Genomic DNA, 15,003 nt, shown 5'->3' on the forward strand with positions numbered 1-15,003 from the left:
CGTACATTAGTTTACCCCTCACTCATTCGCACAATGGAAGAATTCCTGCTGGGGAGATTCCCTTACTAGTGAGGAGGGAGACTTCGCCCGAGCCTCTGCCAATCGCAGTTCATGCAATTGAAAGATCGGAAAGAGGTGGGCCACGATTGTATTATTCACTCTCTTTCGATCTAATGTCGTTAATTTTAAATCCATAGAAAGAATCAAGCAGCATGTAAAGCTCTTTTATGATTGCATAAAGTGTTTATTTTCAGTTGGAATTTCTTACAAGAAAGATTTCCCTTTTAGCATTTCTCCCATTTCGTGGAGTATAATTCTTGGATCAACGTAATCTCTAATCGCCCAATGACTTGAAAGGAAATGCAAAGAATGTTTCTATAGTTCACATGTTCTCATTAGTTTATTCCTTCATTTTGATTCAGACTTACAACAGCTCAAAGAACACTTTGTAATATGATGTTTTTTTCAAGATTAAATAAGTTGCATGAATAAATTTGGTCAGGTGATGAAGTGAAAGGAAAGCAGAGTTCTGGACGCAAGTCAAATCATTATCAAACCCATACTCTATGAGAGGCGATTCAAATACCTCTTTTCAAATCAGCAGAAGAAGGAGGAAACTTTATCTTTATTCTGTTCATCGGAAGCTTATGCATTTTTCATTGTCATAGAGATATAATATACAATGTTCATGGTTCAGTAACGTACCGGAAAATGGTATGGGAATGAGGGGCGGCGGTGAAAGGAGGGTAGCTTTGACCATGGAAGAGATGCTATTGCCTCCTATAACTTTTGTTTCACATGAGTGATTATAGCTGTTGATGTAGTCGACCATGTCATAGTGTTGACTTGTATTGCACATATTATACAAGCTATAAACACATCCAAACCTCGTCCTCGTCACCGTCCCTTCCTCATTACCATTCAGTCTTTCACAATTGCAACAATTTTAAACGACATGATCAAGAAAGCTGATAATAGATCAACATTTGATATTTATAAAGATTATTATAATATTTTGTATTAAGCTAAATACACACTTCTGTATATGTGTGGAACACAGTCATTTGGGGGCCGGGAGGGGGGGGGGGAAAGCCTATCCACGCAAACTGCCGCAGTTTGGCGCGGTTGGATGTTTGGCGCGGTTTGGCGCATGTGTGATGTACCCTGTACGAAACTTTCACTGTGCGATGTTGTCGATTAATGCCTTCACGGAAAACTTCGATCAAAGTAGATCATACAATACTAGTGTGCTAAATATGACTAAACCAACTCCAAACATATCTAAATATATGTACGAAAAGCTACGGGTAATTTTGAACGGGTATATCTTCGTTGCAACAAATGGATGCAGAACCTCGAAGTGAAGTTTTCTATGGTGATGACGTAACTTTTCCGACCAATCATGAACGACTATTTACGCACACTTGCAAACCTGTTTGGGAAAAAATTTCGCTTCCCTGTCCCCGTGTTTCCCAAATCTACTTGCATAAACTCAAAACCCTATGAATCCTGTTTCGAATAACCGTGATATTTCCAGCCATTCATATCCCTCAATAAGATTAGTCACATGAAGTTCACGTGTTTGACTTAATAAGCATTGTCTCTCATTCAAAACGGTACTAAAATGTGAATAGTCGTTTTGTTTGTTGAAATTTCAGGCTTTCTCCAGTTCATGATCGTCTGCATAGAATATAGTTGTAAAAGGACACAACTTACAGCAAGAACTATCTTGCGAGCATAATCTTAAGCAACCTTTTGTGAATAAGAAGATTATACGGAATCCGTTTTTCTTTTACTCCTTGTTTCGAAGTCATCGATAGTATAAGGGCTTATAAGCCTATTGTACATTTACGTCTTGGAAGGAAACGACATTCTTACTGCTTGCTGCAATGTAAACAAAGACAAGCGTGAGCTTCTTGTAAATAAAGATATTCAGATCCGTTGTTCTAATGAGAGTAAAACAGGATGAATAGAGATTTCGTTGAAGGCAGTGCCGTTCACTGTTACCAATAGATTGTATCCAACCAACAATACCAATTTAAGCTCGTAGAGAGTTAACTCGTCAAATGGTTCAGTGGGTAGAGCAGTGGACTGATAACTTGATGCATTGAGTTCGACTCCATCAACGATTATACACGTTTAAAATTCTTTTTCTCTTTCAGCAGTCCACGATGGAGTCTTGATATATTAATTCAACCATATAATTTACTAGCTGATGTGGTGGCCGATGCTATAGAGGGTGACGAAAGACTCATTCCTTGTCGGTCGTGTAAATCGTGGCTAGGGTTCAAGACAGACCTCTGGCGATAATACCTCAGGTTGTGGCATGGTGCTTTTTGTGGCCTAGGATCCCGTGCCATGTCTCCCTTGTTGTCGCAAAAGAACCCGGGAGGATGCGCAGAGGGTCGGTGAAATCGACCAGAAGCGTACTAGGTGGCGTGCGTGAATCCTTGCCTTTGGCCAGAGGTGGTGACATCTCTGCGACCGGCATGCTTGCAGCCACCGTCCACTGAATACGTGGCCTGATGAGGCGCTATTCTCCTAAAAGTGAATCTACGGATGCCTTTAAAAGCCATATAATTATTTTATATTAAAAAACACCCTGTTTCAAACTAGCGCCATCGAATTACTAAAAAGCCGTTCTATTCTTGTCACTCTGACGGTGGAATGAATTTTATTGTCATAGGTCATTTGCGGTAAGCCAAGCAAAACATTCAAGCAGTCATGCAGTCACAAGGGTTTGCAGGAACTTAATTAAACTCATTGTTTGACATAAATGTGTTGGCAAAGATTTACACTATACCTTCACCAAAGCAAGCATTATCTTCGTTGCAGTGTTAGAGACATACAAGCCAGCAAGACCATGAGATAAAATTTTAACAAACATAGAATTCAATGTACATCACTTTTGCAAGAAAGCAAAAGTGTCAATATTATATATACTAGTTCCTCGGTTGCACTACAAAACTCAATAGGAAAAATTAAGATGAAAATATATGGTCTCAAATGACATGTTTATAATTATTACAAATTTATTAAGGACAAATGGTGTTAAATGCCATCCAAGGGTGCTCTGTTGCTTATATGAAGTTTAACGAACGTATTCTGGTTAACATCAAAGCCAACGGATTAACATGAAATATAAGAACTACAATGAGGAGACGACGTCACCATCAAGTAAGCCTAAACGAATATTCCAGAAATAAGTAACTTTAACGAAACCTATCTTGAAAAATACTGGAATAGCTACACATTATTGGACTCAAAATTGTCTGTTGTTTTTTATTATAACATATCAAAACTAAAATTATGCCTTATTCATTACTAAATTGAGTTATAATGTTACAGCAAAATATATCTGTCGATCATTCTTCCATGATTGAATACCGGGGATACTTTTAAGAAAAGTCACCCAGGAAAGAACCTGGGCACGAAATCCATACCACCGAACGTCCGATCCGCTCTCAACCCAATCCCCTTGCATCGAGACTGACATTGTGACTGACAATTGTGACTGACATTGTGTGATTATCGTCAGGTGTGTATCAAAATTCTCCCCGAAAGGGAACAAATACTACACATGATCTTCGGGGATGCCTTCAACTCTTCGGTCGATCTGTTCGTTGTACACGTCTCATGATAAACTAGTTTGATCTCGGAAGAATTTTATCCGATTCCTTGTTCTTTATTCTATTTGTTTTACAAGTCCATGGACTACATTCGGATGAACAATGAACAGATGAAGAAAACTGCCATGACTGGAATACCAAGTAGTCCCCGTTATGTCCAGCACGTAGCACACTAATGGACTTTATCGATACTCATTGACGAACCACATCTTCCTTATTCGAAACAAGTTTATAACAATAGAGAGAGATTAATGCCATGCAAGTGGTACATTTGCTTTCATATTACTGAAACCTGTACGACAAGTTGTTTACGCTATATGTGAGCCGTCCAGAATTCACAGTGGTCGTTCAGCGTTTAACCGGCTTCCGGTAACACGTATCAAGCATTCAATTATTGATGACTATATAACGACGAAAAGACATTAAGCACATGGACATTAACATCCTCTTACTTGAGGTACGTATGTGAGGCTCATTTGTATCCATTATTACCATTTGCTGAAAAATAGACATTGCTTGCATTGTTTTTTCGCAAACTGGAAAACCAAACTCGACCTCTTCGAGAAAACTTAACGTCCCTGAAATGCACCGTATAATGGCATCAGGCTCGGTAGGACCAGGAACGATTATATAAGAAAACCCCTTTCATGGGTTCCAAGTGAGAAAAATAGAAGACTGAAAATTAAATTCGTTGATAATTCGTTACTTGTTAGTGGATAGATCCAGGTATGTTTTTGTATTACCCTGTTTGGTAAAAGCAACGCAAACCTTGTCACGATGTGGTTCCAAGCGGTAACATTTTCTGGCAACATGATTAAAAGCCAATGGCTTGCCGCAAGGAGGGAGGGCGGAAATGCCCCTTCCCCCATACAAGATCTTTCATTCGCATCTGGCTGTTTCCATAAAATTTCAGCCTCTTATACCTAATTCGCCGCTGCTACAGGCATCTGTTAATGCTTGTATACCAAATAATTCTCTAATAATATCTTTACATACCCTTCTTCAAGGGCGTAGGAACCGGGGGGTGGTGGGGGGCGCCAGCCCCCAGTGAAAAATGTGGAGGGGCGGAAGTATCATTCCGCCCCCCCCCCCCCCGCTTCGCAAGTCAGAAAACCCCTTTTTCATTTCCAAATAAGAAAAAAATCTCATCTGGAGCACCAACTTGCATCTAAGGCCAGGTGAAAATGCAAAATTATATACAAAATGGAGTGGGTGGGTTGAAGTGTGTTGAAGTATTGCACCAAATTGCATCTGAGGCCACCTGGAAATGCAAAAAAAATCCAAAGGGGGAGGGGGACACCCCCTCCCCTTAGACCCCTCCCCCAGGCCGGCCATCACTCTTCAGCCCCCCCCCCCCACTCGAAAGTACCTTCCTACGCCACTGCCCTTCTTAGAAGAGTCAAAGTTAAGGTAGCAGAAGTACACCCAACCTTCATCAGGTGTCTTTGTGATAGAGATGAACGACATATCCCCCAATAGATAGAACATGTTTCTTCCACCCTGCAGGGAAATAGCAACTTAAAAGTTCTTTGACAAACAAAGGTGATGACCAGAACAAATCAAAATATAACAGACCGATTCTCATTTGCATTGATTTTTATAGACTTAATATTTATTGCAGTACCTATTTTCCGTCATAGAGTTGGGTTTCACAAAATAATGGTGGATCGAACATGTTGAATTTCTGAGCATGTACCTAATAAGTTATGCTTTCAATGCTCTTTGTGTCAAGTGTGTAAATTCAGCTTGAAAATGAAAGAAAAGGAAAAATGTTTTCATTGTTATATTACAATGCTTATATTCTGCAATGGATATGGGTTTAGCAAATGTTGACTCTTAAAATATTGAACCTTTCAATATGACCTAATGATGGCATTGGTTTCAGTGTTAACACTGATTACATTCTACCTTGATGATATGAAAAGAAATACAACAGAAATTCAAATGTTTCATATCCTATTGGCACTATGACATCACTTGTTAATATAATGGCAACCCAAGGCACGAGTTTTAAACCGTATCATATGCCCCAAACATGATAAAGTATTTCTTAGTTCTTAAGGGAAAAGTTCTTCGCAAATATTTTGTGTCCGCATTTTAAAACTAAAGACTTAGTTAATACACCTTTTAAAATGGATCGCAGTAGGTCATCTGTGACGTCGCGATAACATATGTTCTTCTGCAGCTTCATTAGTCATTTATCTTTATATTATGTTATAAAGTTTCTAGGTTAGTGAATTACCTTGCTCTCGCAGAATACTGAAACTATGATCAACAATAACTGCAGTACATCTAAGTCTGACAACTCTTTGGTTTGTCACAATTCCAGAGATACAACGATAAAATAACGTCTATTTATAGGAATCCTACCTGCATTGGCTTGTGGAGATAATTGACTGCTTTCTGTTCCGATACTTCTTCTTACTCTCGTGTTGTCATCTTCCTAAAACAAAAACAAAGATAAAAGCTAGATTGGAATGTTATTGAAATAGTCTATTTTATAAAACACCTATTGTGAAACAAAATCAATTTACATCCAGTGGCGTCGCCAAGGGGGGGCAGGGGGCACATTCCCCCTGGAAAACCTAGTGCCCCCCGAGTACCCCCCCCCATCTGAAATTTGGGTTGGTAAAAAAATATATATATATTTTGTTATATTCAGCTCCCATCATCTGAGTTGGTTTTTCATAAGGACAAAGAAGCACAGTAATTCGTATTTTCTTCAAATGAGCTGCGAAAAAAATGGGTGAGAGTGTTTGTCTGCTGTCTGTGTGTGTGTCTTTTACCTCTCCTAAATTGGATGCCTGTGAAATGCCGAAAATCCGGACCTGCTGTGAGAAGGGAGGGTACTGCAGTATGTTGCCTTAGTCTGAGGTTGACAGGTTAGGAGCTGACGAAATGTGAGAATGTGAGGGTCCGCAGGCACCATACTTGCCTATATTTGTGGACCCATATATAAACCCTGTTGTGTAGGGGGTGCAGAGGTCATTTGAGGTCAGATGCTTGTAGGAACAAATGGCGAATGTTCACACCTGCATACTGAGCCATACTCGATGTGTGATCAAACTTTGGATTGCATGGTGAGATCCCTGATAGGAGCCAATAACGACGCTGGAACCTGTTACATCTTAATAGATAATGAGAGAAAACGAGAAGGACAAGAAAGGAGTCGGGGGTCATGCACACATTAATTCAACAAATGTAGGTTCTATTGATAGGGTTAGGCATAGTATCGACAGCATGTGGTTCATATCCTCTGCAAAATTCTGCGCGTTGTTAAAATAATTACATCAAAAATAGTAATTTCTGGAGATATCTTCAGATCGAATTTAGCATCAAATGTGGCACCATTTTGCATCTAGCCCATCCTCCGTATGCGAAAATTTTCCAAAGGGGACACCCCCTCCCCTTAGACCCCTCCCCAGGACAGCGATCCGTATCCACCTAAGTGCCCCCCATCAAATGCTGGTGCCCCCCTGTGCCCCCCAGACTGAAAGTCTGGTGACGCCACTGTTTACATCAGCCATGTATTTTAATATTTCAATATTTCAATATTTTCATACATTATTACTTTTATATGTCAGTATAATATACATGCAAAGAATATGAGCAGAGTTGCTTCTATACTCAATGTGTTCTATAAACTCAAATAAGTTGCTGTTCCTGAGATGAATGTATAGCTGTATCGTAAATATGATACGTGAAGGTTAGAATTGACTTCAGGACATACCAACAAAGATTTTAATAGAGCCATTTTATACTAGATTATTTCATTTCTAAGGTTTACTCAAAGTAAGGTTGCATTGGATGTTTCGCAAAATACATATTATGAACAACAGAAAACTGACTTTTAAAATAATAAGGAAAGCCAAGAACGGTTTGGGCTAAATTAGAACTTCAACGGGGGATCTCATGGTTTATACCATGAGCTCCTTGCCGTGCACCCTATTTCAAAGCTGTGGGAGGGGAATGGAGCGAAGGGCAAATTGCCAATTACGCTCGAATTGTTTTGAACCTAGATGAATCAAACATGTTATAAAGTAAGGGTGTGGCTGTAAGGTGGATTGATGATTGCATTTACCATGCAAGATTTATATGTCAAATGGTGCATTCTGAGGTGTATTTAGACATAAATTAGGACATCTACAGACACCAGTAATGTTTGTATTCACTAAGGTGGATATAAATACCAAGCTCAAAATGCATCCAAGATATATTTTTGGAGCATTTTGGTTACAGGGTTTTAATACTTTGACCTCCATTGACCTCAGATTACCTTTGACTTCGACAAGAAAAAGAGATCATGATGTCACTAAGGTTGATCCAGCTACTAAGTATCAAGTTTATCTGAGCTATAAATATTGAGATGTCATGTTTACGAGGTTTCCATACTGACTTTCTTTGACCTAAAAATTCCGAGATTCTTACATCGCAAGAATGTGATATATATTTAATTAAGGAGAACAATAAGAAGTATCAAGTTTCTCCAACCTGATGCATTACACCAGGGCAGGATTTATCTTGTGGGGCCCGAGGCCAGAATAATTTTGGGGCCCTTTCATGATTAGGCCTACTATCTAAGCGTAGCGCCACTGCAGGTCGGCGCGTCGCGTACGAAAATTTTGGCAGAAAATGCTTCCCAGATCGCTGGAAATGGCACTTTCAGGTTGCATCTAAACATTTTCAATTTTGAAATCTCATGTTCTGGAAATTGACTATTGTCATATTTTTCTAATGCCCCCCCCCCCCAGGAATCAATATTCCGTTTTCCGTAGGAATCACATGATCGGTGGTTGATAGCTAAAACGTCATCCAAATATCTAAAGGAATGCCAGTCAAAGGTTACGCAAATGCCGTAGAATAAAGACCGGGCATCTTTATAGGTCCCATGTATTTAGGGAAAGACCACCTTTGTTCAGTGTGGAGTTTCGCACAAAGATCCGTATTTTACATGTCGACCATCGACGGACGTACGGAAAGGCATCTTATGCCTCCATTTTTTTAGACACCCACATGTGGGGGGGGGGCTAAATGTGGGGTGTCCGGGCCTGGGTCCCGGTGGGGCCCGCCGTAAATCCGGCACTGCTTTACATGGTGACAGAGAATTAGTGAAAAGTTCCTTTTTTACGACTGTTTGGGACAAGACTGGTAAAAGCTTACCTTCATAAATCTGTACAAGTATGGTGATATGTAGAAATATTTGATTTATGCTCAAATCTTACAAGTCTTACGTCAATCACAACACTATATATGTGAAATATCAAGTGTGGTAAACATGGAGTTCTTGGTTTCCATTAGATGTTTCAACCTTCTAATATGTATTGCCAAAGGTTTTAGCTGATACAAGAGATCTTATATTGAAATCCACTCTAGAATGAACATTCAAACTAAGCACATGAGGGCTCTTTAAATCAAGCCGAAATTATCCCATTCTAAATAAGTCCTGTAAATAAAAAAATTAAAAAAAATCTGCGAAACATCTGGCGCTGGGCATTTAAGGAGCTATGAACATTTGATCATGTTTATGTTGATAACACTTTATATATTGTTTTAGAGTAGGTCGTTTTGAACAGGGAGTCATCCCTTACATTTGCTCCAGGAATGTGTGTCTCTTTGACATTCATGCATCCGCTGTCGATCCTCCTTGCATTCACCTACGTCTGCATGCCTGGTTACTTTATTTCCCTTTTTGCACGTGACTCGCCCAAAGTGGAAACCCGAACATCACGGGAGGCTTTATTCTATTCGTTATTTTAATTTATGATTATTATTGTTATGATTATTATTTTTTGAAGTCAACTGGCTCAACCTTTATCTGAACAATATATATATATATATATATATATATATATATATATATATATATATATATATATATATATATATATATATATATATATATATATATATATATATATATATATATATATATATATATATATATATATACCTTCATTGGTGAATTAAAGCTCTCACCTTACTTAGAGACGTAAATACGATGGGTTTTAACGTTTTTGAAAATGTATCTCATGTAAAGTTACTTTCCTAACTATACAAACTGAAGCCTCAATCCAATATTATAGCTAAACTTGTGACTGATGTAAGTGACCCTGTTGGTTTCTTTTTCATTTTCTGTTCTGCTTTTCAGACATATATACGGCAATATTTTTTCGATCTGAGAAGCTTCGAATATTATATGTGTGCGTTCCATTAGAAGGTTTGCTAATTTTAGCCCTAAAAGACAAACCTTTGATAGCATGATTGCTGACTACAATATTGAAATAGAAAAGAGTATAAATTCAAGCCCGTATGCAGCTTTTCCAGGGGGGGGGGGAGGTCGATGTTATGAAAAGCGGACCGTTTTAATGACTAACTCCGTTGGTTTCATGCCAAAAGGCACGTGCATCGAGCGCCGAAGGTGCAAGCTACCCATAGGAGGTCTGGGATATGATCCACCCCACCCCCGGAATATTCTTGATATTCTTGACGTCAAATGGTGCAAACGGACGCACTTTGCGTTTAAATGTAGTCTACAAAAGAAGTCTGAAAGTTAAAAATTGTTAGTCCGACCGTTGAAGCATTTCACTATGGATGTTACAGACATTTATAGCGAAAAAGCCTTTCCGCTATAAATATAAGGAAGAAATATCGCATCAACAGGGAACGACTAGAAGAGTGCAATGGTTAAGAACCAGTCGCGGACAAACGGAAGGATATATCATTATAATCGTACTCTCTCCATGCGGCAAGTATACTCGGCAAATGTGACATACCACACACAATACGATATGATCTAATACAAAGGTAATACATAGTCTACAGCTGAATATGACACTCTACAGGTCCATCAGACCCATGTTCTGATCCCCCAGTCAGTGTCCAACTAGATTTGATACAGTAGGAGTAGCGAGCAGCCTGTAAATTAAGATTGAATTGATTTCTGGAAGATCATACAAGTTACAGCCTGGTTGTTGCCAACCCTGGTTGACAGACTGTACTTCAATTTCATCAAAATATCTTTATCAAAATGTTTTTATTTTGAACGCCTTATGAGACATTATTAAAAGCCAAAATAGACTATCACACAGCTACTACTGTACTATCCGAAGCGGACCATAACGGATACTGTTCCGGGGGGGGGGGGAGGGTTGCGGGAGGCTGGTCCCAGTTAGAGCTTCACTCCCCCCAGAATAGCTTAGATGGTTTACATGTTAATGTTTAACAGTTGAGTAAGAATAAAAGATAATCGAAAGAGGTTGAATTATGGTATTACTATATCTCTGTTTTTATTTAAAACAAATAATATTCGAATACCAATTGGTAAAGATGATGTAACCAACAAGTACTGATTATATACAAAAGTCTAGCATACTAATAAAGTATATGCAGTAATTGATGTATGATGTATATAACAGTGTACAGAGACAGCAATGGATTCTTTTATTTCGCGTAGTGGATGAAGAATCCATTGGAATTAAATGCAATCATTTTCTTTCTACGAAAAATCAAGACCACGACTAAAACTCTCAAGATTGGCATCAAATAGTAGTCGTCCATTATTTCCAAGATACCCTCAAGCCTAGCGACATCCATCTAGAGGAGATCAAATTTATCACCATCGGAAGAGAAAGTGAATGGTGTCAGCTGTGGGTCTACTCGGACCCTTGTGTTGGTGTCATCGCGCTGGCAAAATCCATTCTCTGGCAGAAGATAGTTGAATTCATCGCCATGAGACAGAGGTACGCAGACACGATCGTGGTAACCAGGAGTGACGTCATGCATCAGGAATGATGATACCAGCTCAAAGAAAGGGTAAAGGTAGTAGGTCATGGCGTCATAAAAATCAAAGAACAACATGTCCAGTGTTGACCATTCATCTTGGATCTCGTCGAGGTCAAGTTTCAATGATTCTTGACCACCCAAGGTGGGAGTGAGTTCTTTCAGATTCTTGGGATGGTCAGACTCGTCAGCATCGTCACAGTAGCCATATATACATAGACTGGTGACGGAATTGTTTTCATCCATAACATCTTCAAGTTCATAGGAACCTGAAAATGAACGAAAGAATGGACACTGAGATTAAATTAGTTTATAAAAGAAAACGAACTTTAAGGTAGTCAAATATAAAACAAAAGCACGGATATGTTTTGTAGATCTAGAACATATCCATCGTCATTTTATCTAAGCTAGTTTGCCAACTGGTTTAGGCCTACTATGAAATAATTGCTGACCCTCTTCCACCGTGCATTGCATCATATACAACACATCAACACAGCGGCCAACTCCCTTATTCCCTATCCTACTGGCAACGCCTAACTAACAACAACGCTAAATCTTCGTCGAGGAATAACGGCGAAAGGAATATCAATTTAAAGCGAAAATACTTACCAAAAGAGTCAATCGAGATGAAAGCAAATAATAAGCACAGTATCAGAAGATACTTGCAGTTGAAGGTGGTAAGAGGCATTGTGGTACAATAGCAGCGAAAGCGAAGCAGTGTTGATGAAGATAAAGTTATCTAGCAACTGATATAACACTATAACTGTTGACGATTGTTAAAGTTTTAATATCTGACACAATGACTGTGACGTCAATGTAGACGCTGACTACTAATTGAGCGTTTTTAGGAGACCGAGTGCGCGCACTGACGCTACCTTTCGAACGCACGTTAGCACAATCGCGCTCTCCTCTTTATAGAGACGTCTTCCTCGGCTTGTTCCGTTATTTTGATGATGTACGTGAAGTACATAAATATACACACGTCTTACAGTTTATGTTTAATTAATAAACAATAAATAGAAGTGAAAATATGTAGCCTGAGGCCTATTTAAGATATAAATTAGGTATAAAATGAGTGAAGGTTGAAAGGGGTTGGGATAGGGTGAAAGGGGTAAGAGTATGTGGGGAAGAGATACAAAAGCGCTGCAACATAGACCTTTATTCCAAGAAGTACGTCTCGTTTTCCAGCTTCGTCAGTAGAATCTCACGGGATGGAAATACATGTCACTTCAATAGTGAGTGATGTGTATGCCCTTATCATTGGTGGTGGGGGGGGGGAGGGGGTGGGGCTTATGATGTAACTAACGTTAAAAGGACCTGGCAGGAGGGGGACTGGGAAAGGATTCGTGCGGGGGGCACAAAGTGAGTCCGTTTCGACAAGACCAGTTACCCCGTGTGCGTTTTTAAAACTCAGTTGCGAATACTTACAATATCATGATTTCGTTAAACTAGATGATATATTTGGTCGTGATTTGGTCCAATACAAGATATTTGTAACATCGCCTTGAATCGATTTGAATTAAAATCCAGGCTACACTGAATGACGGGACTTGACTCGGATTCGAATCTCACTTTGACTTGAAATTGCGGCAAGGACTCGAGTCAAACATCCTGGGATGGGGAAAGAGTATTCCGGTACCGCCATGTATTGTCAACACCGCAAAATAATAACATTATAGCGAGCCAATCAACTGTAAATATACTGAGAGCTTGGATGTAACTTGAACATATATTTTGTAGGCTCTCAGCGACGGATGGAAGCAGTGCCACTGTAATGAGTAATGATAAAGAATCGGACTTCGAACATGCATGCAATATGGCTACTTTAGACCTTGACTGACTTAAAAGTAGAACTTGTATATGTGTATATAGATACTTTAATTGTGCTATAAATAAAGTATTATTTTTGGCCCGTCATTTTGTAATAGTCAGCTTCGTGATACGTTCAATTAAGTTCAAAGAATAGATTAATTAGAATATATTTATGGTTGAAACATTGTATAACACCCACAACTTTTATAACAAATCTCTGAGTCACAACACGCCGTAGCAGGCCACGTGCTAGTTGACTTCATCTGTAAATATCCACGCTTGAGCGGATCGCGTTGCTGATACGTGTTTGTGTGTGCGAGTTTCAGGAGTTAGGCGAAGCGCCTTCACGCTGTACATATCCTTGTTCAATAACGCGAAGTGTACCATTTTGCGAGGCGATATTCTGTATTTCATGCGAGCAGGGATGTATACGTCATTATGCGTGACTCATAGAAGTGATCAATTTCTATTAAAATTCCCAGTTTGCTTTTGTTTGTGATGGTGTAGCAATATCAACTGCCCTTATAGCCTAGAATCCCCCCCCCCCATACACACATACATCAGCCCCCGTTACAATAACCTCCTACCAACACACTCTTCCTTTTAAATCCCGGATCCGCCCTTGTGCTGCTTCTCATTCTTCTGATCTCTATATAAGCCTGCGGAATAGGAATAGGATATCATTGTTAATGGGAGAGGGGAGAGATGGGGTATGATCACAGCTAAAGCGTTCCGTCGAGTCCACCTCCTTTCTTTCTTTGATTGGTGACACGGCGCGTGGGGGGGGGGGGTGGGGGCATTGGCATTGTAAAATTAGCTTCACACATATAGGCCTAAGTTTGATGATAACAGGGTACATGTATATTATATCTAAGCGCTTGCTTCATCCTTACATTTACAGATGTTTTCTTGTACGCCTCCAATTTATATGTCTACCGATACTTGCTTGGCGGTATGAAGCGCCGCAGGGCGCGAGCTTAACTCGGGGCTCTGAGGCATGACCCCTCCCCTCCGAAAAATATTGAAATTCTAAACGTCAAATGGTGAAACCCGACGTATTTTGCGTAAAATATAGTATACGAAAGAAGACTGAAATTTAGTAAAAGTTGTTAATCTGACCTTTCCAATATTTCACTATTATATGGATTTAACAGACATTATTGCGAAAAACCTTTTTGCTATAAATATCTAGAAGAAATTACACATGGATAGAACGACTGGAAGGGCTGCAATGGTAAAGAACCGGTCGCGGACAAACGGAAAGACATATTATTCTAATCGTACTTTCTTCATGCGGTTAGTATACTCGGCAAATGTGACATACCACACACAATATTATATGATATAATACAAAGGTAATAATACATAGTCTAGCTGAATATGACACTCTACATGTCCATCTGACCCATGTTATGATCCCCAGCAACATGGGCTCACCATACTACTACTGTACTATCCGAAGCGGACCATTACGGATATTGCGGTGGGGGGGGGGGGGGAGGCTGGTCCCAGTTAGAGCTTCACTCCCCCAGAATAGCTTAGATGGTTTACATGTTAATGTTTAACAATTGAGAAAGAAGAAAAGATAATCGAAAGAGGTTGAATTATGGTATTACTATATCTCTGTTTTTATTTAAAACAAATAATATTCGAATACCAATTGGTAAAGATGATGTAACCAACAAGTACTGATTATATACAAAAGTCTAGCATACTAATAAAGTATATGCAGTCTTTGATGTATGATGTATATAACAGTGTACAGAGACAGCAATGGATTCTT

General features: G+C 39.3%; 1 protein-coding gene across 1 annotated transcript; it reads right to left on the reverse strand.

Moving 5' to 3' along the window:
* Positions 1–11,004: 11,004 nt before the first annotated feature.
* LOC139970610 (uncharacterized) lies at positions 11,005–12,142 on the reverse strand. Its single transcript, XM_071976444.1, has 2 exons — positions 12,018–12,142; positions 11,005–11,677 (listed from the first exon to the last, which is right to left on the reverse strand). The coding sequence occupies exons 1-2, from the start codon at positions 12,094–12,096 to the stop codon at positions 11,223–11,225; spliced, it is 534 nt and encodes a 177-aa protein (XP_071832545.1). The 5' UTR covers positions 12,097–12,142; the 3' UTR covers positions 11,005–11,222.
* Between the last annotated feature and the right edge of the window lie 2,861 nt (positions 12,143–15,003).

The sequence above is a fragment of the Apostichopus japonicus genome, chromosome 8 (genome assembly GCF_037975245.1).
Source record: "Apostichopus japonicus isolate 1M-3 chromosome 8, ASM3797524v1, whole genome shotgun sequence".
NCBI lineage: Eukaryota > Metazoa > Echinodermata > Holothuroidea > Aspidochirotida > Stichopodidae > Apostichopus > Apostichopus japonicus.